This window comes from Caretta caretta, chromosome 2 (assembly GCF_965140235.1).
Source record: "Caretta caretta isolate rCarCar2 chromosome 2, rCarCar1.hap1, whole genome shotgun sequence".
NCBI classification, from domain to species: Eukaryota; Metazoa; Chordata; order Testudines; family Cheloniidae; genus Caretta; species Caretta caretta.
In genome coordinates this window covers 137,889,176-137,911,936 of record NC_134207.1, presented here as the reverse complement: position 1 = coordinate 137,911,936, position 22,761 = coordinate 137,889,176, and the positions used below count along the sequence as shown (strand labels likewise).

General features: G+C 43.5%; 1 protein-coding gene across 5 annotated transcripts in view; it reads right to left on the bottom strand.

Moving 5' to 3' along the window:
• The window catches only part of DNAH5 (dynein axonemal heavy chain 5), a 315,032-nt gene that overhangs the window by 180,675 nt on the left and 111,596 nt on the right, over positions 1 to 22,761 (bottom strand). For 4 of the 5 annotated variants that reach the window (XM_048839609.2, XM_075125448.1, XM_075125450.1 and 1 more), the window contains 6 exons: positions 22,412 to 22,531; positions 19,983 to 20,198; positions 18,161 to 18,268; positions 16,972 to 17,057; positions 15,471 to 15,792; positions 2,267 to 2,473 (listed from right to left, as the gene is read on the bottom strand). In XM_048839609.2, coding sequence (XP_048695566.2) covers positions 2,267 to 2,473; positions 15,471 to 15,792; positions 16,972 to 17,057; positions 18,161 to 18,268; positions 19,983 to 20,198; positions 22,412 to 22,531 — 1,059 coding nt within the window. Of the gene's footprint in view, positions 1 to 2,266; positions 2,474 to 15,470; positions 15,793 to 16,971; positions 17,058 to 18,160; positions 18,269 to 19,982; positions 20,199 to 22,411; positions 22,532 to 22,761 lie in introns of those variants that run through there. The other variant, XM_075125451.1, reaches the window with a different exon arrangement.

Sequence of the window (22,761 nt, the reverse complement as noted above, 5' to 3'; positions counted from 1 at the left end):
AACCACAGATGCATCCGAGTATGGTGTGCGAGCAGTTTTAATTCAGGAAGGACTGAATCAAGAATTCCATCCTGTCGTGTTTCTCAGCAAGAAGCTGTCTGAGAGGGAAAGCCACTGGTCAATCAGTGAAAAAGAATGTTACGCCATTGTCTACGCTCTGGAAAAGCTACGTCCATACTTTTGGGGATGGCGTTTCAACCTGTAAACCGACCATGCTGCGCTACAGTGGCTTCATACCACCAAGGGAAATAACAAAAAACTTATTCGGTGGAGTTTAGCTATCCAAGATTTTGATTTTGAAATACAACACATTTCAGGAGCTTCTAACAAAGTGGGTGATGCACTCTCCCGTGAAAGTTTCCCAGAATCAACTGGTTAAAATCATCCTTGAGATGTGGGAAATACTGTTAGTTTTTATACAGTCAGTAGTATATCTAAAGGTACATGTGTCTAATTAACTCTGTTTTCTCCGAGAGCTCCAGGAAGAAATCACAGCCAGTGTGGAACTGGCTGTCCAACACTATCTGTGATTTGGGGGGGCGTATCAAATATAAAGGGAAGGGTAACCACCTTTCTGTATATACTGCTATAAAATCCCTCCTGAACAGAGGCAAAATCCTCTTACCTGTAAAGGGTTAAGAAGCTCAAGTAACCTGGCTCGCACCTGACCAAAATGACCAATAAGGGGACAAGATACTTTCAAATCTGAGGTGGGGGGGGAGGGTGGAAGGGTTTGTCTGTGTGATGCCTCTGTGGGGACAGATCAAGAAAGAAAGCAATCCAACTCCTATAGAATTAGTAAGTAATCTAGCTAGAAAATGCGTTAGATTTTCTTTTGGTTTTGGCTTGTGAAATTCACTGTGCTGGAAGGAATGTGTATTCCTGTTTTTGAGTCTTTTTGTAACTTAAGGTTTTGCCTAGAGGGATCTCTATGTTTTGAATCTGACTGCCTGTGAGATTATCTTCCATTCTAATCCTGCAGAGTTGTTCTTTTACCTTTGTTTTGTTCTTCTAATAAAGTTCTGTTTTTGTAAGAATCTGATTGGGTTTTTAGGGTCCTAAAAACCCAAGGCTGGCCTGTGCTCATCTTGTTTATTCTCAAGCCTCCCCAGGAAAGGGGGTGTAAGGCTTGGAGGGGATATTTTGGGGGAAGACGTCTCCAAGTGGTCTCTTCCCTAATTCTTTGTTAAATCATTTGGTGGTGGCAGCGTACCATCCAAGGGAAAAAGTTTGTGCCTTGGGGAAGTTTTACCCTAAGCTGGTAGAAATAAGCTTAGGGGGTCTTTCATGCGGGTCCCCAGATCTGTACCCTAGAGTTCAGAGTGGGGAGGGAACCCTGACAACCCTTCAATAAAAAACCCATGGCATTGAGTCTTAGAGCTCAGACTTGGGCAGCAGGACTAAAAATAGCAGTGTAGACGTTGGGGCTCGGGCTGGAGCCTGGGATCGGAGATCCTTCCCCCTCGCAGCCCTGTGAGCCAGGCCAGCTTCAGTGTGGCATGGGTCTTTTATTGCACTGTAGACATACCCAGAGAAAAAGAGAATCCCTGACCCAAGGGCTTGCAGTAAAATCATGAGATTTGCCCAGCAGCCATCTTCCATCCTTGGTCTCATTCTTTTGAGCCTAATGATTGCTGCTGGCTTGTATCACTGTTGATGGCAGCTAACTTCCCAAAAGGAAATTAAAAGACAAGAGGAGAAACCAAGGCTCCATCTTCTCTCTGCATCTTCTAGTACAGCAGGCCCACAAAGTACACTAGGTGTAATGCTGGTGCAGCAGCTGCACTGCCCAGTTACTGGAGTCTTTGTTCCTATCCAAGGCACAATACTTTTAGGGGCAACTGCTGGGTCAGCATGCCTCATTGCTGTCCCCTACCCAAATTGTGCTCAAAGCTGAACCACAGTTGTGTTTGAGAAATGTCAACTGCTTTGCCTGAACTCATACAGCAAATCAGAAATAAGGTTATATTACTGAGGAATTGCTTTCACCGCTCCAAACTTCTAGACCTCAGCGCCTTCCTTCCACACTGCCATGCCTCCTAGAGGTTATGTTTAAGAACAAAGTCATTGTAGCATCTAAAAAATTGCAGGAAAAAGATGGAGGTGAATTGTCAAGTCCTTTTCCCATCTTAATCACTTTACTGGTGCATAGTAGTCTGAATTTGTTCATTTTCAATCTTATAAAAATACTATCTTATTTACTTTCATGAAATTATTGGAGCTTTCAATTGCTCTATGCAGATCTAAATGAATAAAATAAACCTACCTGCAGTTGATTGAAATTCTTCTTGTATGAGTCTTGCTTTTGCTGTAGAGCAATCGCGAAGGATGGGATTTCAAGGTGCATGTGAGCCATGCACTCTGTTTCCCGAATTAAAGTCAATATCTGAGGGTCAAAATTCACAAATAATTCTCCTGTCTCTGGAGCCTTCACCAACAGGGATGCCTGAAGCCCTGTTTTCGTTACTTCAATCTGCAGGAAACAAGAAACAGTCTTGCCAAATCACAACCAAGTCAACACTATGCTCTGAATTTGGATACAAATATACACCTTGAGCCTGAATTGCAAAAGTGTTAGTGGAAACTTCAACTAATACTCCAATCTGATACAGTCTGAATCTAAGCTTAATATCACCTCCATTTAGATTAGAGTGAAAAACTGCCTTCCCGCCAAGCTAAGTAACTACCTATATTTTCTTCCGAATTTTGGATCTGTTGTAATAATTGGGCCTAGAAGTTTACCCTAATTGTGAGCTCAACTGTAAAAAGTGGGTAATGATGCATGAATTATAACAATAGCCTATTATATAAAATTGTTTCAAAAAAGGTAAAGAAATCCCAAAAGCTAAATTAATTTAAACAAGAAGGGCTTCACTAATACCACTCAAGAACTGTTAAAATCATGCCTGGTGAACAAAAAATGTTAAGGACCAAAAATGTATAAACAAAAACTGGTGAGTCAGAAATTAAGACTAATTAATAACAAAATAGCAAGGAAATGGGCTATTCTAGATATCTCTCCTTTTTATGGTCATTTAACAAAACAACAAAAAAGCATTTGGGGGAAAAATTGGCTTCTGGAACTAGCTTCACCATCATGACTGCCACCCCCACTGTCTCTGGGACCCCAGCCTTCATCAGCCTGATACGAAGAAGTGTCCTGACCAACCTGGGCAAAAAAATAGGGGAGGGTGAGCGCAGATGACATTGCCACCTCTACTAGCTCCAGCTGAATCCTGACCACCATCCGGGTTGTAAGACTTTATCTCCCCCGTCCTTTCCTACCTTATTACTTTTCTTTTCTACCTCTCTCCTTTGTGTTCTGTTTAATAAGAGTCTGGCTTAGCTGGCCAAGGCTATATATTTTGCAACACTGCTGTGAGCCTGTACACCTAAAAATAGTGCCCTAAACAGCCTGCTAACAAAACAGTATGCTGTGCCCGTGTTTTCTCAGTAAGTTTACAAGTACTAGTCAACAAGAAAAAGACAGAAGCTGCATTTTCTAACTTTGCTATTCTTTTCTCTTCCCTTTTGTGTGTGTTTGTCTTTTTAGGAAATAGAATCCAACTTTAGCAGCCGCAATAACAGCTCCTGCCCATCTCAACTAACTTCTCTTTTCCCCAAAAAGGACAGCTATTACCAGCTTTAATACCATCTAAAAAACTGTCAGACAAGGGGGTTTTCCTTCTAAAAATTCTCCAGCAAAAAAATGGAAACAAAAAGTGCTGTTAAACTAAAAGCCTTACTTAATACTTTAATAAGCCCTTCTCCCATCCCCTTCTCCCCACCCCCACCAGAGCTTCTTTTCTGTATCTTTAATAAGAGGTTAAAAAGGCTTTTAATTGTGTGTTTGCAATGGTACTAAACAGGCTACGGTCTCTGTATACCAAGCTCAAAACCTTCTTTAAAATTGTTTAACATTCAACTGTAACTGGGTTATGTTAACATCTTTAGCTCTTTGGGAACCTATATTCCACCTAAATTAATCAGGCAGGCCATGAACATGAAAATTAATGCAGCAACACAGACTGGAGCTGTCAAGGTTCCTCCCCCACTCTGAACTCTAGGGTACAGATGTGGGGACCTGCATGAAAAACCTCCTAAGCTTATCTTTACCAGCTTAGGTCAAAACTTCCCCAAGGTACAAAATATTACACCCGTTATCCTTGGAATGGCCGCTACCACCACCAAACTAATACTGGTTACTGGGGAAGAGCTGTTTGGACGCGTCTTTCCCCCCAAAATACTTCCCAAAACCTTGCACCCCACTTCCTGGACAAGGTTTGGTAAAAAGCCTCACCAATTTGCCTAGGTGACTACAGACCCAGACCCTTGGATCTTAAGAACAATGAACAATCCTCCCAACACTTGCACCCCCCCTTTCCTGGGAAATGTTGGATAAAAAGCCTCACCAATTTGCATAGGTGACCACAGACCCAAACCCTTGGATCTGAGAACAATGAAAAAGCATTCAGTTTTTTACAAGAAGACTTTTAATAAAAAATAGAAGTAAATAGAAATAAAGAAATCCCCCCTGTAAAATCAGGATGGTAGATATCTTACAGGGTAATTAGATTCAAAAACATAGAGAACCCCTCTAGGCAAAACCTTAAGTTACAAAAAAGATACACAGACAGAAATAGTTATTCTATTCAGCACAATGCTTTTCTCAGCCATTTAAAGAAACCATAATCTAACACATACCTAGCTAGATTACTTACTAAAAGTTCTAAGACTCCATTCCTGTTCTGTCCCTGGCAAGAGCAGCATACAGAGAGAGACAGACCCTTTGTTCCTCTCCCTCCTCCCAGCTTTTGAAAGTATCTTGTCTCCTCATTGGTCATTTTGGTCAGGTGCCAGCGAGGTTACCTTTAGCTTCTTAACCCTTTACAGGTGAGAGGAGCTTTCCCCTGGCCAGGAGGGATTTCAAAGGGGTTTACCCTTCCCTTTATATTTATGACAGGAGCTATGAAGGAAGTAGTGTCACAAATAGAATGGAGAGCCTCCATGACCATAGAAATGTAGGGCTGAAAAGGACTCAGAGATCACATAGTCCAGCCCCCTGCATGGATGCAAGATCAAGTCTGGGATGGCCTAGAAATACAGGTGTTTGTCTAACCTCTTCTTAAAAACCTCCAGTGATGGAGATTCCATGACCTCTCTTCGAAGGCTATTCCAGTGCTTAACTACCCTTATTGTGAATTTCAGATCAATTTTCCAGTTTGTCAAGGTCCTTTGGAAGTTTAATCCTGTCATCCAGAGTGATTGCAACATCTACCAGCTTGAGGTCATCCACAGGTTTTATAAACATACTCTCCATTCCATTATCCAAGTCACTAATGAAATGATTGAATAGTACTGGACTCTGGACAGACCCTTGCAGGACCCCACTAGATGCCTCCTCCCAGTGTGGCAGCAAACCACTCAAATTTTTGAGTAGTTTTTCAAAAAGTTGCAAACCCACATTATAATAATTTCATCTAGGCCACATTTCCAGAGTGTCCCTGTAGCGGGGTGGTTACCCGCTCCTGCCCTGTGGGACTTAAAAGCCAGCCCTGGGAGAGAGCCAGGGCTGAGGGGAAGAAAAGCTAGGCTGATTGGGGAAATGGCCGCAGCTAGGCCATGCCCCAATCAGGCCGCAGCTGGGCCTATAAAGGGGCTGCTAGGCTGAAGCTTAGCCAGTGTCTCTCTCTGTGTTCAGAGAGGGAAGGGACTGGCTGCAGGGACCTGAGGGAGTACCTAGATTGGGGCAGGGCTGAGGGGGAAAGACCAGGGGATCTCCGGCCTGGAAACCCCCAGCTGCGAGGCCTAGATTAGGACCTATTAGGTATTGAGGTTGCAAGGGGGCAGCCCACTGGTAGACAGAGGCAGCAGGTCCAAACCCCTTCGCCTGTGTTGGGTGGCTGATACACTGCAGTCTGTTAAGGGAGTGGGGCTAAGCGATGACTGGCAGTAGCCAAGACTGAGGCGAGGTGGGGTAGTGGGTGGGGGTTCCCCGGGGAGGGGAGACCCTCAGGGATTGTTGGGGTTTACTGCCAGGGGGCAGCACCCCAGTGGGAGGAGGCACTGGGTCCTGGGAGGAACTGGGGCTGGCGATAAGGCGGATCACCAGACGGCAGAGGGTGCTCCAGAGGCTGACTAGCTAATTCCCAGGGACAACCAGCAGGAGGCGCCGCCGGGTGAGTCCAGCTCTATTACAGTCCCATATAAGTGTGTCAAAAGCCTTACTGAAATCAAGCTATATCACATCTTCTGCTTGCCCCTATCCACTAGTAACTGTGTCAAAAAAGGAAATTAAGTTGGTTTGGCATGATTTGTTCTTGAAAAATCCATGCTGGCTAACACTATTATCCTCTAGGTCAGGGGTCCGGAGCCGCATGCGGCTCTTTGGCTGCCCCCTTTGCAGGCAGCCATTTTCTGAGGGGGTGCAAGGTGCAGGTTCTGGCCAGGAGGCGCTTACCACAGGTGGCTCCCAGACAGCGATGCAGCAGGGTGCTGGCCCCACACCACTCCCAGAAGCGACCGGCTGCTGGTACGTCTCTGTGTGCCCCTTGGGGGGAGGGTGGCAGCAGGTCTCAGTGCACTGGCAGCACCCATAAGCAGCGCCCCCACAGGATGGGGCTTTGAGGATGGTGCTGGGGCAGAGGCAGCTCACGGAGCCGCCTCCTCTCTTCCCCCCTCCCCCAGCGGCTCACAGAGACATAGCAACAGCCAGCCGCTTCCTGGAGTGGCATTGGGCCAGAGCCCGGCTTTGCCGCCTGCCGGGAGCCACCTGTGGTAAGCGCCTCCCGGCCAAAGCATGTACCTTGCACCCCCTCCTGCACCCAAACTCCCTCCCCAACCCCATACCCCCTCCTGCACCCCAATCCCCTGCCCCAGCCCAGAGCCCTCTCCTGTTTATATTCAAATGGCAGAAGTCACATTAAAAGTATTGGTGAATAGTAATAACTTTAATATGTTCAATTATTATTAGTTGATAAATTCTAACTCTACAAGTAGCTTTGCATGTAATGCATCTCTCGAAATATTTTTGTCAAAGACAAAAACCAAAAAATGGCTCTTCTTTGAAAGGTTACCGACCCCTGCTCCAAGTTCTTCCAAATTTATTATAATTTGAAAAAATGACAAATCTGTATTTTTAGTTATTTTGGGGTAAGTGGAACACAGCTTCTTGCCTTGTATGGGAAATAATCCCAACCTGAACTACCTGCTGCTGCTATGTCTCAGCCATAGCTATATGTCCATTCCTCATTATTCTCTCTCCCTTGATCATCATTATCAGCTCAAAAGTTGTAGATAATGGCTGCCTAAGCAATACTCTGCCATGTGATTTATTCCACGTCGGGCACAGTATTTTACTTTCCGATCAGAGATGTAGCAGAGCTTTTCACCATATTTCAAGGGTCAAAACACACTTGTAGAGGCTGCTCAAATAGTCACAAATTCAATACAATGACACATTGAACACAACTGCAATAATTCATGCTCTCAGGAAGCTGTCAAGTCATTTCACATCTTGCAAGTTCATTTATAATAATTCAGCTAATATTACTGTAAATTACTCAAGATGTTATTTTTCCATAACATTCATTGTGCAAATAAGGCAACACAACTTTCCACAAAGAAATTCTGGAGTCCCCACATTTCTGTTATGAGATTCATTATCCCTTCCACAAAGGTGCAATCCTTTTCCTCTTGAATTTATTAGATGTTTTTCACTCAATTTTTTAAAACACTTCTCTATGAAGTATCCCTTATGCCTCTTCCCCTCCTGTACAAACATAAGCACACAAGCCCAGTATTGCTGCAAGCTTACTTTTAATGTCCAAACTCCTTCACCACTGACACAAGATTACAAGAGATCATGGTGGTAACTATCTTACTGTAGAAAGAGGGAGATGGGCAAGGTAAGGCTCTTTTAGCAAAAATTAGAGACAGAAAAGATCTAGTTGGTGACTAACCTCTGGAATGGCCAAAGGGGTCTATGCAAGGAGTTGCTAGCAGCTCAGAGGAGGACGACAGGTTTTAGAGTGGTGGCCGTGTTAGTCTGTATCAGCAAAAACAACAAGGAGTCTTGTGGCACCTTAGAGACTAACAGATTTATTTGGGCGTAAGCTTTCATGGGTTAGAACCCACTTCATCAGATGCATGGTGTGAAAAAACAGGAGCAGGTATAAATACATGAAAGGATGGAGGTTGCTTTACCAAGTTTGAGGTCAGTCTAATGAGATAAATCAATTAACAGCAGGATACCAAGGGAAGAAAAATAACTTTTGAAGTGGTAAGAGAGTGGCCAATTAGACAGTTGACAAGAAGGTGTGAGTAACAGTAGGGAGAAATTGGTATTGGGGAAATTAAGTTTAGGTTTTGTAATGACCCAACCACTCCCAGTCTCCATTCAGGCCTAATCTGATGGTATCCAGTTTGCAAATTAATTCCAGTTCTGCAGCTTCACGTTGGAATCTGTTTAAGTTTTTTTTGTTGAAGAAGAATTGCCACTTTTAGGTCTGTTATTGAGTGACCAGAGAGACTGAAGTGTTCTCCTACTGGTTTCTGAATGTTATGATTCCTAATGTCAGATTTGTGTCCATTTATTCTTTTGCGTAGCGGCTGTCCGGTTTGGCCAATACACATGGCAGAGAGGCATTGGAGGAATGTTTCTGTTATGTTCCCAATAACTACTGCACAGGCCATCTGGGAGACCAGGTGCAGAAACCAACTCTAGAGCTCTCATGGTAGGATGTAATGGTAAAGACAAGTCCCTCCAGTATCTCTAAAGCTTTGCAACATGTCGGCTGGGCCACATATTTTACGATCAGCTAGAAACTCAATAAGTCATTCAGCTGTCACTGAAGAACAGTGACTATTTCTAAGTGTCCATCAAATCCCTATTTCTATAGAGGAAGAGGAAGTTACTCACCCTGTGCAATAACTGACGTTCTTTGAGATGCGTGTCCCTGTGGGTGCTCCACTCCAGGTGTTGGTGCATCCCTGCACCTTCACTCTGAGATTTTTACAGCAGTACTCGTACCGGTCACGCACACGCAGAGCCTACCCCTCTCCCCCACTCTGAGTGTGCCTTAATAGTACGCATGCATGATCAGTCTCCTCAGTTCCTTCTCTACAAAGGAGGCTACCCCAACTCGAAAGTAGAGGGGAGAAGGGTGGGTAGTGGAGCACCCACAGGGACACTCATCTTGAAGAACATCAGTTACTGCACAGGGTGAGTAACCTCCTCTTCGAGAGAGATGTCCCTGTGGGTGCTCTACTCCAGGTGACTTAAAAGTAGTGTATCTCAAGGAGGTAGGGACTTCGGATTTGGTAGAAATGCAGTAGATAGTACAGCTCTGCCTACTCATGTATCAGAAAGAGGGCCTTGAGTAAGGGCATAATGCTTAACAAATGCGTGTTCAGAAGTCCAAGTGGCTGCTTTACAGATGTCAGCCAGAGGAACTTTGCGTAGAAAAGCCACAGAGGTAGCCACAGATCTAGTGGAGTGAGTTCTGATGCCAACTGGAGGTGTAACTTTCTTTATCTGATAGCACAGTTGGATATACTCAGTTTGAAAGTCTCTGGGTAGAAATAGGTGTCCTTTCAGTGTGCTCCTCAATGCATTGTTGATTCAAAAGAGTTTGCATGTGGTTTAGAAAAGAAGGTTGGTAGGTGTATCAGCTCATTGATGTGGAATGACGAATGCACCTTTTGAAGAAATTTGGGGTGTAGTCGGAGGGTAACCTTATCCTTAAAAAATAGTGTGTACGGTGGGTCCGCCATGAGAGCGGCTATTTCTCCTGCACATCTGGTGGAGGTGATTGCCACTAAGAATGCTGTTTTCATAGAGAAGTGTAAGAGGGAGCAAGTGGCTAGGGGCTCGAATGGTTGTTGACTTCACAGGATAATACTAAGTGAAGTCCCACAGTGGGGTAGGAGGTAATGTCCGGGTATAGGGATTGGAGCCCTTTGAGAAAACACGTAGTGACTGGATGAGCAAAAACAGAGGTATCGTTGACCTTGTCATGAAAAGTTGTAATAGCAGCTAAGTGGACCTTGATGGAGCTGAAAGAAAGGCCAGATTGCTTAAGGTCTAATAGGTAGTCAAGTATGGGTGGAAGAGGTTCAGAAGTAGGAGGAAGTTGTTTAGTTGTGCACCATTGTGTGAAATCGCTTCCACTTTTGGAGATAGGTGATGTGAGTAGATTGTGTTCTGCTATGTAGGAGCACTCTTTGAACCTGCTCAGAGCATGCTAGTTCATTTTGGGAGAACCATGTAGGAACCAAGCTTTCAGGTGAAGCATGGACAGGTTGGGGTGAAGAAATCGGCCATATTGCTGCAATAAGAGGTTCGGAGTGAGGGGCAATGAAATCGGTGGGTGAATTGACATTCTGGTGAGGAACGGAAACCACAGTTGTCTGGGCCATGACGGGGCAATCAGAATTACCGTGGCACGATCTGTTCATAACTTTGTCGGAACTCTGTGGAGAACCAGTATTGGGGGGAAAGCATACATTAAGTGTTGAGCCCATGCGATCAGGAATGCATCTCCTAGGGAATGTTTGCCCAATCCAGCTCTGGAGCAAAATTCGGGACATTTCTTGTTCTTCACAGTCGCGAAGAGGTCCAGGGTTGGATAGCCCCCAAACGCAGAATGTATTGCTTATGATCGTGTCATTTATCTCCCATTCGTGATCCCAGGGAAAATGTCTGCTTAGTTCGTCCACGGTATTTATTCAGGGCCCCAGGAAGATAGGCTGCTAATATCCGGATGTTGTTCATGAGGCACCAATTCCAGAGCTTCATAGCTTCTGTGAAAGCGAGTGAGATCGAGCCCCTCCCTGCCTGTTGACATAGAACATGCATGCGATGTCTGTCATGATCTAAACATTTTGGTTCTGAATAAATGGGAAGAAGTGATGGCAGGCACTGCGTCTGGTTCACAGTTCTAGGACGTTTATGTGTAGGGAGGCTTCGGTGGAAGACCATATCCCCTGGACTGTGTGGTGGGACATGTGCATTCCCCATCTTGTGAGGAATGCATCAGCAGTGATGATGAGTGATGGGAAGTCCTGGAGAAAAGGGACTCCTTAACAGAGGTTGGAAGGAACTGTCCACCATCGGAGGGAGTCTTTGACTCTGAAGAGTATGGATAGAGGCTTGTTTAAAAGTGTGTACGTTCGGTCTGTAAACCATGGCCAACCAAGCTTGGAAGCACCTCATGTAGAGGCATGCATTTTTGACCACGAAAGTACATGAGGCCATGTGGCCTAATAGTTGCAGGCAGTCTCATGCAGTGACCTGGGGACTGTTGTGAAGTTTGGTAACCAGGAGTTTTATGGTGTTGAAACGATTGAGTGGGAGACATGCTATTCCCATTCGGGAATCGAGATTCACTCCTATGAACTCCAGTTGTTGGGTAGGACATAAACTGGATTTGTTTTTTTTATTTGCAGGCCAAGGGAAAGGAAGCAAGCAACGGTAAGCTGTGTGGATCGAAGAGCTTCATCGAGCATTGAGGCTTTGAAGAGACAAGCGTTGAGGTAACGAAATATTATAACCCCGTTTCCTGAGGTGGGCAGTGACCACTGCTAGGAGTTTGGAGAAAACTCGGGGGGGGGGGGGGGGGGGGCGGTAGATAGGCCAAAGGCCAACACTCTGTATTGAAAATGTGTCAAACCGAGGGTAAAACAAAGAAAACGTCCGTGGGCTAGGTGAATAGTTACATGAAAATAAGCATCCTGTAGGTTGAGGGCTGAAAACCAATCGCCCTGCTCCAGCGCTGGGATTATAGTGGTAGGGTAACCATTCTGAACTTTTGCTTTTTGATAAATTTGTTTAGCCGCCTGGGGTCAAGGATCAGTCGCCATCCCCCGGTTTTCTTTTCTGTTAAGAAGTAATGGGAGTAGAAACCTCTCCCTCTGTGTAGTTTGGGGACAATTTCCACTGCCCCCAATTGAAGGAGATGTTGTACGTCTCTGAGGAGCAGTTGCTCGTGAGAGGGGTCCCTGAAGAGAGACGGGGAGGTTGGGTGGGTGGGAGGCAGGGAGAGGAAAGGGATAGAATAGCCAACTGTGACAACCTCTAAAGCCCACTTGTCGGTGATAATATTGCACCACTGATGGGAGAATGGGCATAGGCGGTGACCAAAAAGAGGGGCAGGCTGTGTGAAGTGAGAATATTGTTTTCTATACCCTCGATCAAGGCTTCAAATTTGATTATTGGTCGGAGGGGGTTGAGACACTGCCGAGGAGTTGGGACGGCAGCGTTGGTATCTGGATCTCTGGCGTTGCTGTTGCTCGTGAGATCTATGGAATTGCTGGGTGTATGTGGGGTAGCGCGGTCGCTGGTAAGGCTGGTACTATATTGTCGCCTTCTGGTCATAGGGGTTTGAATTCCTAGAGACCGGAGAGTTGCCCTGAAGTCCTTTATGGAGTGGAGTACGTCATTTGTGGTGGAGGTGAATAGTTTGTCACTGTCGAAGGGGAGATCCTTATTGGTATTCTAGATTTCGCTGGGAAAGGAAGAGGATGACAGCAATGACCCTCGGCGCATCACGACTGCTGTGGCAGTGGACCATGCTGCAGTATTGGCCACATCAAGGGCAACTTGAAGAGCAGTGCAAGAGATTATTTGTCCCTCAAACTATGGCTGTAAATTGTTGTTTCTTTTCTTCTGGAATGTGAACAATAAAGTCCATGAATTTATTGTAATTTTTGTGGTCGTACTTTGCTAGAACGGCTGTATAATTAGCAATGCGAAACTGCAACGTGGAAGAAGTGTATACCTTACGTCCAAGCAGATCTAATCGCTAACTGTCCTTGTCGGAAGTGGTGGAGCAGGGAAATTGGTGTTTGTTCTTTTGGTTAACTGCTTCTACTACCAGCGAGTTTGGCGCTGGGTGAGTAAAAAGGAATTCTGAGCCCTTGGAAGAAATAAAGTACTTTCGGTCCACTCTCTTACAGGTAGGCAGGCTTGCAGCTGGGGTTTGCCAAATGGCCTTGGCAGGTTCTAAATGGGCTGCATTGATAGGTAATCTAATTCTAGAAGAATAAGAGGGCTGCAGGATGTCAGTTAGCTCATGCTGCTGTTCAGGAACTTCCTCCAGGTTAATTCGTGGCTCATTGGCAACTCTTTTAAACAGGTCTTGAAATTTTGAGAAGTCGTCTGAAGACTTCGGAGGAGGAGGAAGCAATGCTTCATCAGGCAGAACAACTGGTTCTGCCAGGTTAGAGGCAGGCCGTGCTTGCTCTTGAAGTTGTGACAGGGCTGCCTCGTGTCTGGAGTCAGTGGCAGGGTGGTCAGCTGGTGGCACCAATCAGGTCTCACGCCTGGCTGCATTGATATAATGAGTGTGGTCCTGAGTATAAGGAGCCCATGGAGCCCAATATTGCCACTGTGGTGGGAAGGGCATGGGTGGTGCCATCCAGGGGTTCACGCCCCATGGGGCAGGACCCTCTGAGTAGGATGAGGCAGCTTTTCTATGACCTCTCTTGATTGAGGTCTGTGGACGGGACATCTGATAAGGTGAAAATCCTCCCTGCAGCCTAGATTCCTCATCACTGGAGGAAAGCTGTGCGGACCTTGCCTAAGGGTCCAGAGAGAAGTAGGTGTTAAGTAGGGATGACTGCAAGATAGGTGACACCAGCAGGTCCCTTGAATGTGTGAATTGCGATGCCTCTGTGAGGGGAGGGCTGAGCGAGAGGAATTTGTTGTGAGAAGGGGTTCCTCTGCACCAGTGTCCTGAGCGTTCTGTCACTGCCGGCTAGCTCAAAGGCTGAAGGTGCCGGGAGAGTGGGAGGAGCCTGCGGGAAGTCAGGCAGGCTAGTATGCATCGGCACCACTTCCACTGCGGTGCCAAATGGTGCCATGTGAGAGGCAGGCAACTGAAAGCCTGAAGCTCAGCTCCGGAGGTTAGTGTGACTGCCGCAGCCGCAGGTGGGTTTCGCACGGTGCCGGTGGAGCCCGTCACATCAAAGGTACTCAGCCGGGGGAGCGCAGGGAGGGAAACAGTAGCTGGAGAAGGCTTGTCCCTGCAAATACCCTTTGTGGGTAAGAGAGACTGATGGTTTTTTGCAGTTTTCTTTTGTCTCTTTGAATCAGGGGGACTGCAGTGTACAGCAGAGTCAGAGCCCGGGTCTGAGGCTGGTCTGAGATTTTTGCAGCAGGAGCAGTTTTAGCCTCAGCTCCCTGTCTTTGCATGCCCTGGATTTCAACTTGCTGCAGTGGGCACATTTTTGGGGATGTGGGACTCCCCCAAACATTTAATACATTTTGAGTGGCCATCGGAAAGAGGGATGGCATCATTACAGTTAGAACAGCGCTTAAAACCCGGAGAGCCAGGCACATCAGAAGCGGCTGCGCTGACAGGAACAAAAAAAGGTGGGTTTTTTGTTTGTTTGTTTGCTTGCTTTAAAGAGAACAGAAGAGAAGGGAAAAGGGTACCTATTACCGGTAAGCTAAACTAAGAAGGAAAACAAGTTGAACAAGGGAGAGAAGAAATTCGCTAACAAGTCTACTGAGCTCTGTCTCAGGCTGGGGACGGTAGAGAAGGAACTGAGGGGACCGGTCGTGCATGCATACTATTAAGGTACACTCAGAGCAGGGGAAGCAGGCTCTGTGTGTGCATGACTGGTACGAGTACTGCTGTAAAAATCTCCGAGTGAAGGCGCAGGGACACACCAACACCTGGAGTGGAGCACCCACAGGGACATCTCTCAAAGAAGAATCATACCTTGTGAAGTGGGTGTACTGAGAAGAGAGCATGTAGGAAGCTTTGATCATCGCCAGTGCTCCTACAGCAGCAAAGAAAGAGCTTAGCCTTGTTCTCAAGCACTGAGATGGTGGTCTAGTCCATATCCATCCACCCTCTGTGGCTTCAAACAAGTATGATCTGCCAGCAGTAATGCCGCCAGCCCCCTAATGCTGCTATGAACAGTAAGGATAGAATTTGCCCGTAGTGCATAGTATGCTGCCTGAATTATGGACACATTTCATTTTGAGCTAGGCACTTCAAGAGGAAAGTTGGCCAGATTCTCTTCAGAAAACAATCTGTGGGATACAGTACAGTGTGAGGGCCTGCAAAGGAGCCAGTTACAGAGCCCTGATTATGGTTTCAATTCTATGCCGGCCCCATCCCATGACACTTCAAAGCAGCATAGGAAGTGCTCTAAAGTTCAGCTGTTGGCCATGACCCCCAAGAGGTCATCTGCCAGTGGAAAATAGCTAAAGCACAACAACACTCTCGTCATTCCCTCTCCCACCCAATTTTTACCCCCATGCTGGGAGCTGCCGGAGAAGGTACAGCAGCTAGCTATACCAGTACTCTGCCAATTAGGGGCTTCTTATACTATGGCAATCCACTTATCCCATGTTTATACAGCATCGAACACCGTGGGTCCCTAGGCATTCATACAGCAGCAAAAACACTAAAAACAATTCAATTTTCACAGTTACAGCAGCAAGTGAAACATTTTACCTGCTGAAGCCATCCCCTGTGATAAATAACCTCGAACTCCAAGAGGACCTTTGCCACTTTGTTGTAGTTGCGGACTATGCGCTTCGCTTCTCCTGTCTGCAGAACAGTGGGATGCTGTTGGAAGAGGTCCATTGGTTCCTGGATCTTGTGGAAGAGTTGGCGTGCCCACAAGATCTTACCAGCTATTGGAGGCAGGTTACGAGCCAAAGGAGGGTCATTTTTCTGCTTAGTGTACAGCTTAGAGACCATCTCAATATCATGACCATAGTTCTGAAGGATTTTCTGGTATTTTTCATCAATGCCAAGATTGGGGATTTCTAATCTGATTAAAAAAAACAAGGATTATCATTGGAAAAGTTACCACAAGACTTCAGTGATTAGGAGGCTCTTCTAGTTTTGAGTTTGAATGTACAATCATTTTTACACACTTTTGTATGCTCTGTGGGAGGACAAGTGCATTCTCAGGCTGATATTCAGCAACACCTTCCAAAATACATTCCTACAACCAGAAGCTAGGCCTGGCTTAAACAGTGTAACAGAAAGTGTTTCTAAATAAGCCTAGAAATATCCCTCTATCACCCATATAAAGGGAATCTCACTAGTGCTAACTTCAAGTGTAAGATCACATGGTTTTCAACAAGTAGTAACATAACCCTGAACCCACCAATGGCATGAAATACAGGAACTCAGTTATACAGAATAGGGCAGAAGAACTGTGACAGTACAGACTGAGCTTCCCCTTCATTCTGCCATTTTAATGATTGAAAGCAGTACTGCAAGCCCATCTTCAGCTATTGATACAACAGCTAACCATGGCAATGAGATATTGAGCATGCTGCATCTTGACATACGATGATGATAAATAAATTTCAATATCCAAAAGAGAACCTTCAGCCCACATGCAGATAGTCATTATAAACAAGCAGTTCCTGTGCTATATTTCAGTCTTAAAGACAGACAAAAATAAATAAACTTTGGATACTGCATTAGGGATATAAAACAACAAACATTGATTTTTTCTTTCCAGTGTCTATAATCAATGTGCTAGGGGGGCGGGGGGGAGAGCTTCAACAATAAGGCATAAATTACCAATGTAGAACTTAAATATGTTTGACCCTAAAAAGCTTAAGAAATTATTCAAGAACCATTATCCTTACATAAAGTTTACATTGTCATCTAAGGTCAGTAAGATCATGTGATCTCACAAATGTGTTGGCCATGCAACTGCCCAGAAATAAATTCTACTTATGCAGATTGTCAGAAGTGTTAAGCTTTTCTTTTAAAGCAATCTGAGGAGATCCTTTCTTTTTATCAGAATTGGTGAAGAGACATACTTAAAATGATTACTCAAGTATCAATTTATGTCCAACAAGAACAAAAGCATTTTATAGCCAATTTCTTCATTTTTTCTGTGTCAAAAGAGGTTATATTTGACCTAATGTGCAGAAAACTGGTATGCTACTCTAGGGCATACTAGAAATATTTATAAATATCCCTTTACCTTTCAAATTTCTTCAGCATACTAAGAGCTCTTTCAGTGGTTGGAATCCTTTCAAAGGTGATATCCATAAAGGTCTTTAACTGATTCTGGAGAAGGAAAAAGGTTATGCTGAGGAGAGCTCTGCGGAGTGCACATATTAAATATACAAAGTACTACCTGTCGGTGTGTTTATCACATACTGTACATGAACACACACTACTTACCTGATAACAGCTGCAATTATCCTACTTTTGATGTTGTGTAAAAAGAAAAAAAAAGCAGAAAAGCAATCTACCTTTCCAGTTCCCTCTGTAGCTACAGAGATCACAGAAGCTCTTGTCTTCTCAACTGTTCAACCACATTAACAACTATAATCTGAGGGAATGCTTTCCTTCTCCAAGGCAGCTAAATCAAGCTCTCACACGGATATTGGCTTAGTACAGCAACCTCATTCTCCCATCAGCTTTACATGGCTCCAGTGGTTAGGGAACCTAAAGTGTGTGCAATTTGTCTGGATTATACAGCCCCCTGAGAGCCTGCATTTGAGGATTAGGGGTAGGAACTTCTCTTTCGGGAGAAATGTGAGGAGAGGTGCTTAAGTTCTGTAAAAGTGAGCATCCTCTACTATTCCCTGCGCTGGAATACTATGTGTGTTTTGGACTTTATGCACCAGTCTGGTTTTACCGGTAGACAGTTAAATGCAATGTGTAGCCCCTATAAACAGTCCCAAAGGCTGTATCAATCTCAGGATGGATAGGAAGTGATAATCCACTAAGGCTCTGTGTGATATTGGAGTGGTATTAGATTTATCATTCATTCTAAATGGAAATTTGTATTTTTGATCCATGAGCAAAAGCACTCTAAGTGCTCCAGCCATTAAATCAGAGCTTGCATATGTAATGCCAACAGACCCCAGTCGTTGAGATCAAACCTGGGACCTCTGGAGCTTAGTGCACGAGCCTCTACCGCATGAGCTAAAAGCCAACTGGCTGTTAGCTAAGGTTGTAGAGCAGACTCATTTAACTCTTTTTTAAGTGGTCTTGGTGCCACTAGATGGGACAGAACACCACACCCAGGAGGTGTGTGGGTTATACATAAACAAGTTGATATTGCCTCAAAAGGACATTTTCCCCTTTTGGCATTCCAATCAATTAGCAGTACTAAACCTAGCCCCCCCTAAAATCACCAAGCACTTAATTATGCAACTTACATGAAGGTCACTGGTCTGTTTGCAAAACTCTTCATAGTCCTGGTCAAAATCAGTCTTTCGTTGATCTAAGAAGTTGTACTCCTTTTTCTTCATGATGGCAACAATGCTCTAAACAATTTTTGAAAGAAAACAAAATATCAGAATACAGTTGCCTTATCAAGCAATCTGTCATGTTCAGTTACTTACATCTGTTGGGTTTACAAGGTTGTGTTCTGTGGTTTCTACTACAGATATTAAAATCTTCATTTTTTCAGATGCATAAACAAAACAATCTGAGTGACAGACAAGGAAAATAATATAAAACAGACCACAGGAGTGGCACTTTAAAACACTATTGTAACAGTTTTAATGTAGAAACTAATAGAAAATTCAAAGCCTAGTGATTTTCTCATTTCAACATATTTGTTACCTATAAATAATTTTTTCTCATACAAGTGTGCAACACTTCCATACAATATACTACTACTTTGCACCAGAGTGTATCAGACAAAGCGAACAAAAGTTCATGTTAAATTTCTAACAAAAACACACCATTAATAGTATTCTCCTTTAATCTATGTATTCTGTGATGAAAAGAGGAACATTCAGAACCACATTCCACTGCATGAACAGCCCTAGCATTTGTTACCTGCCCACTGTTCCAGCATTGCTGCAGTTTGCACAAATGGAAGCATAGATTGGTTGGCCCCCTGACACCAGTAGCCGATAATACTGTTAAAAGTTGTGTTTGCTCCTGCTGATCAGCCACAGTTCAGCATGCTAGCTGTTTGTCATGCTCCACTTATCATTCAGGTCCAACCCCATATTTTTCATTAGCATAGATGGATTCACCATTGTGAAGAAATTTTAATCTAAACTTACTGATTTTTCCCTTGTTATAATGATTTCTTCCATGAACAAAGTAAATCTAAGATAGCAACTAAATGACAGACTATTACATTTGTTCATCATATTCAACTGATAAATGGACTCCAGAAACCTTTACTTGTCAAGTGTTTCAGCCAACCACAAGACAGTGGATACCTATGACACTGTCACATAGTTCAGTAATTTAAATAAGGCTGTTACTATTCAATAGCAGCATGGCCTCATAATGACCTTCAGGCCTTTTTTTTTTTTAATTGGCCTTTAATTTTTACCATCAACAGCTTAACATGATATGTATTAGTTCAGAATGAAGCATAAATTTTCTCCCCCTGAACAGAGGGCCTGCATAAAACTCTTAACACAGGGCTTCAGTGGTGCAATGGATCTTGAGTGTGTCCATGGAGTTTTACCCTAAGACCATTATCAAGACAATTCTTTACTGGCAACTCATCTTAAGGCACAGCTGTAACAGTGAAACATCAGCGCCAGACAACCTAAACAGGTGACCTCCCATCACAATGTTCAAACACTATGAATTTCATTTTTATACTGATAGAATCATGACATTGTGCACTTGACTGTGAAAGGAATAGTGAGGAAAGGAAATAAGGAATCCATGTATCTCTGCCCTAACCTCTTGCATTTATCCATGTTTTGCATATTTTGCCTATTTCACCCCAACCTTTCTTGCTTATACTCCCTTCCTTCTTTGCACATTTATCCCTCCCTCTAAACCTTTGATGGAAAATGCTTATTTAACAGCAATTTTATTAACTATAAAAGTCTCATGCATTCAAGTAGATTCAACAATACACATCTTTGATAACGGACTAGTACCCAGTAAGGTTAGTACAGCCTATTTTTAAAACTTCTCCATAGTCTGTCATCTGCATTTGTTGATTTAATTCCAACTCTCCCTAATGATGTGAGAGGGCAAGATTTGCTTGGTGTGTACCTGATATTTTGTTGCCATAACTTCCAATCCTTCAATCTTTGATTCTTGCAGAACTGAGTAGGTTGAAATGGTACTGAAGACATGTATAATTTTAACTAGACGTCGATGAAACATTTCAAATTTTCCAAAGATATACATCTCACTAAAATCAAACTGTCTTTCAGCTGGATTTTGTTCTAGTTTTTCTTTTGTCTTGTGAAAACAATTTTGATACTCCTTGGAAACAACAAAATTGAACAAACATGACAGACATTATAAACATTTCATTTTCATAATCTAGAATAGAATTATTTAGACAGTCACCATTTCTAATCAGCTGGGGAGGGGGGTAAGTTTGATCAAGTAATCACCTGTCTACACTACACCGAGTCTTTAGTGCAGTTCTTCTCTGACAAATTAGGTTGAGAAATGGCATCATGGGATTCCACATTCATTATGTCTTCGTATTCGCAGATTCAGTTTGCTTATCACATCCTTAGCTACATCAAAACAACCCTTCAATGACACTATACAAGCGAACTCAAAAGTGGGAATTTAATTAACACGTAGAAAAAGAACCCAATTCACTTTCCCTTAGTTGGGCAGTAGCTAGAGCAAGGTTTATCACTAAAGGCAGATATGACTGACAACAAACCAAATACTGTAGTTCTGCTGTGTAACAGTGTCTTCAGTTTTCCCAAATCATTTCCTATAGTAAAGCACTGCATAAATTCTGTTGCAACAAAGACACTTATTCTGTCTTGTGTGGACTGCACCAAACCTTACTATAATCAGGTTAAAAAAATTGTTCTGTCAAGGTTCAGACTGTGAACAATTTAATATCACTGGTACAGTTTCTCTCGCAGATAGCCCCATTTAAGTTGCGTACAATTACTCTAATCTGAAGGACTACTGAAGAGCCAGGATTTTCACAAGTGTGTAGTGATTCTGGGTGTTGAACCTGTAACACTTTAAACCATTTTCTAAGGTTGGATGCTGAGAACTTCTTGAAAATCCACCCCCTTTACAGTGTTTTAATTTCAGCACCCAGAATCACTAGTCTCTTTTGAAAATCCTGGCCCAGACTGCTTGCTTGCCCCTGACAATAAGGGATTCATAATCTATCCCTACATTCGTGAATCGGACTAATTCCAAACTCGTGCTTCTCAATATGCAAATGAAAAATATTTAATTTAGATATTAAGGCTTGATTTTTTTTGTAAAGGGGCTCGAAGGAGTTGGTTGCCAAATTCCAATAGGCTTTTTTTAAAAATCCCCACCTTAGACTATAGGCAGTATGCAAATCTCCAGAGTGTGCTCTGGTTAAGTTCAGCAGCTCCTCCAAGTTACTAGGTTGCCATGTATTCACTCTAACAATCCACCCACCTCCTTGCCATGACTACCATATTTCTGGAGGAACTCAGAGGGCAAGAAAAACCCCAAACATTGCAGTGTTAACAATATCTATGTGGAAAATTTTAAGTCCCTTAGTGATTTAGGAGCCCAAATTCCATTTTCAAAAGTCACTTAGGCATTTCAAAAGTTTACCCATAATCTCTTCTGGAGCTAATTAAGTGTTGAGGAATGTTTCCTTCCTGCTTTTATTATTCTTTCTAGATGTAATGACCAACATGCACCGGCCTGAGTGCCTAGAGCTAACCTCATATTTAAGCACCCAAATGAAAGCTTATATTTAGGTAAGTAGGTATGGAGTTTGTAGTGCAACTTTAGGATTGGAAATTTTATCCATTGAATATATGCTGCCAGATTTTTATTATAATTATTCCAGGTTAAATACTTAACTGAACTTCAATTAAGGAAATGGAGTTACACATGAGATTTTTCCCAGGGAAAGTGAGATCATAGTTTGGCCCACTGTTTTACTAGAGAACTGTCTTTCACTTTTCTGTATGCAATGAATTCTTTAATGTCAGTCCCTGTTAGACAAAGGCAGAGAATACACCACAAATACCAACAGGACCAAGGCAGTTGGAAACATTTGTAAGAATCTATGTAAATTTCATTATGGGATTCTCTCTGAAGAAAAGTACTTAATATTGAATGACTCTAAAGTAGTTAGTGCATTTGGAGAGAGACTTTAAAACAGGCTCCGTACCCAGGACTTTCAGAATATGATGACAAAGGAAAATACCACCACAGCATGAGGTCACTACATGCAAGTTCAGGGGTAGAATAGGTGCAAGGAAAGGGATGTAGAGAAGAGGACCCAAAATGTCTTGGCCACTTTTGCATACTTGATTAAGAAGCAGTGAGGCAGTTTTTACGCACCAAGAATGAAGGCAGTCAGTCACTCCCCAGACTACATGGGAAAACATGTCCCCCCTGTTCTTCTACACCAGCAGTCAGATAAGGGAGTGGGGTGGGAGAATCCAGTCCTGAGGCCACACATTCTTTGCACTTTTATTTATCACACAGAGCTTTAAGGTTACCTGTTTAAGTTTAATAGCTGCTTGCAGTTTCTCCATAACTATCTCCTGAGGCTGGTCCCAGATGGTGGCAGTCTTGTTAGTTATGTAAGCTTTACATGCTGTTATCATCTGATTTGTTACCTAAGAATAAAATTAATTTCTATTCTTATGAATAGGTCAGATTTAACATGCTTTGTTTTCATTTCATTTTATGTCCCCCATTTACTCGCTACTGGCCGACTGCACATGAAGTGCCAAAGCTTCCAGCCACGTGTGTAGACAAATGGTTTCACCTCCAACAGCCAATCTCAATTCCATTCCCCAGCCAAAATGCTGCTGATCAAGTCACTACACAAGAGATGGGCTAGTCT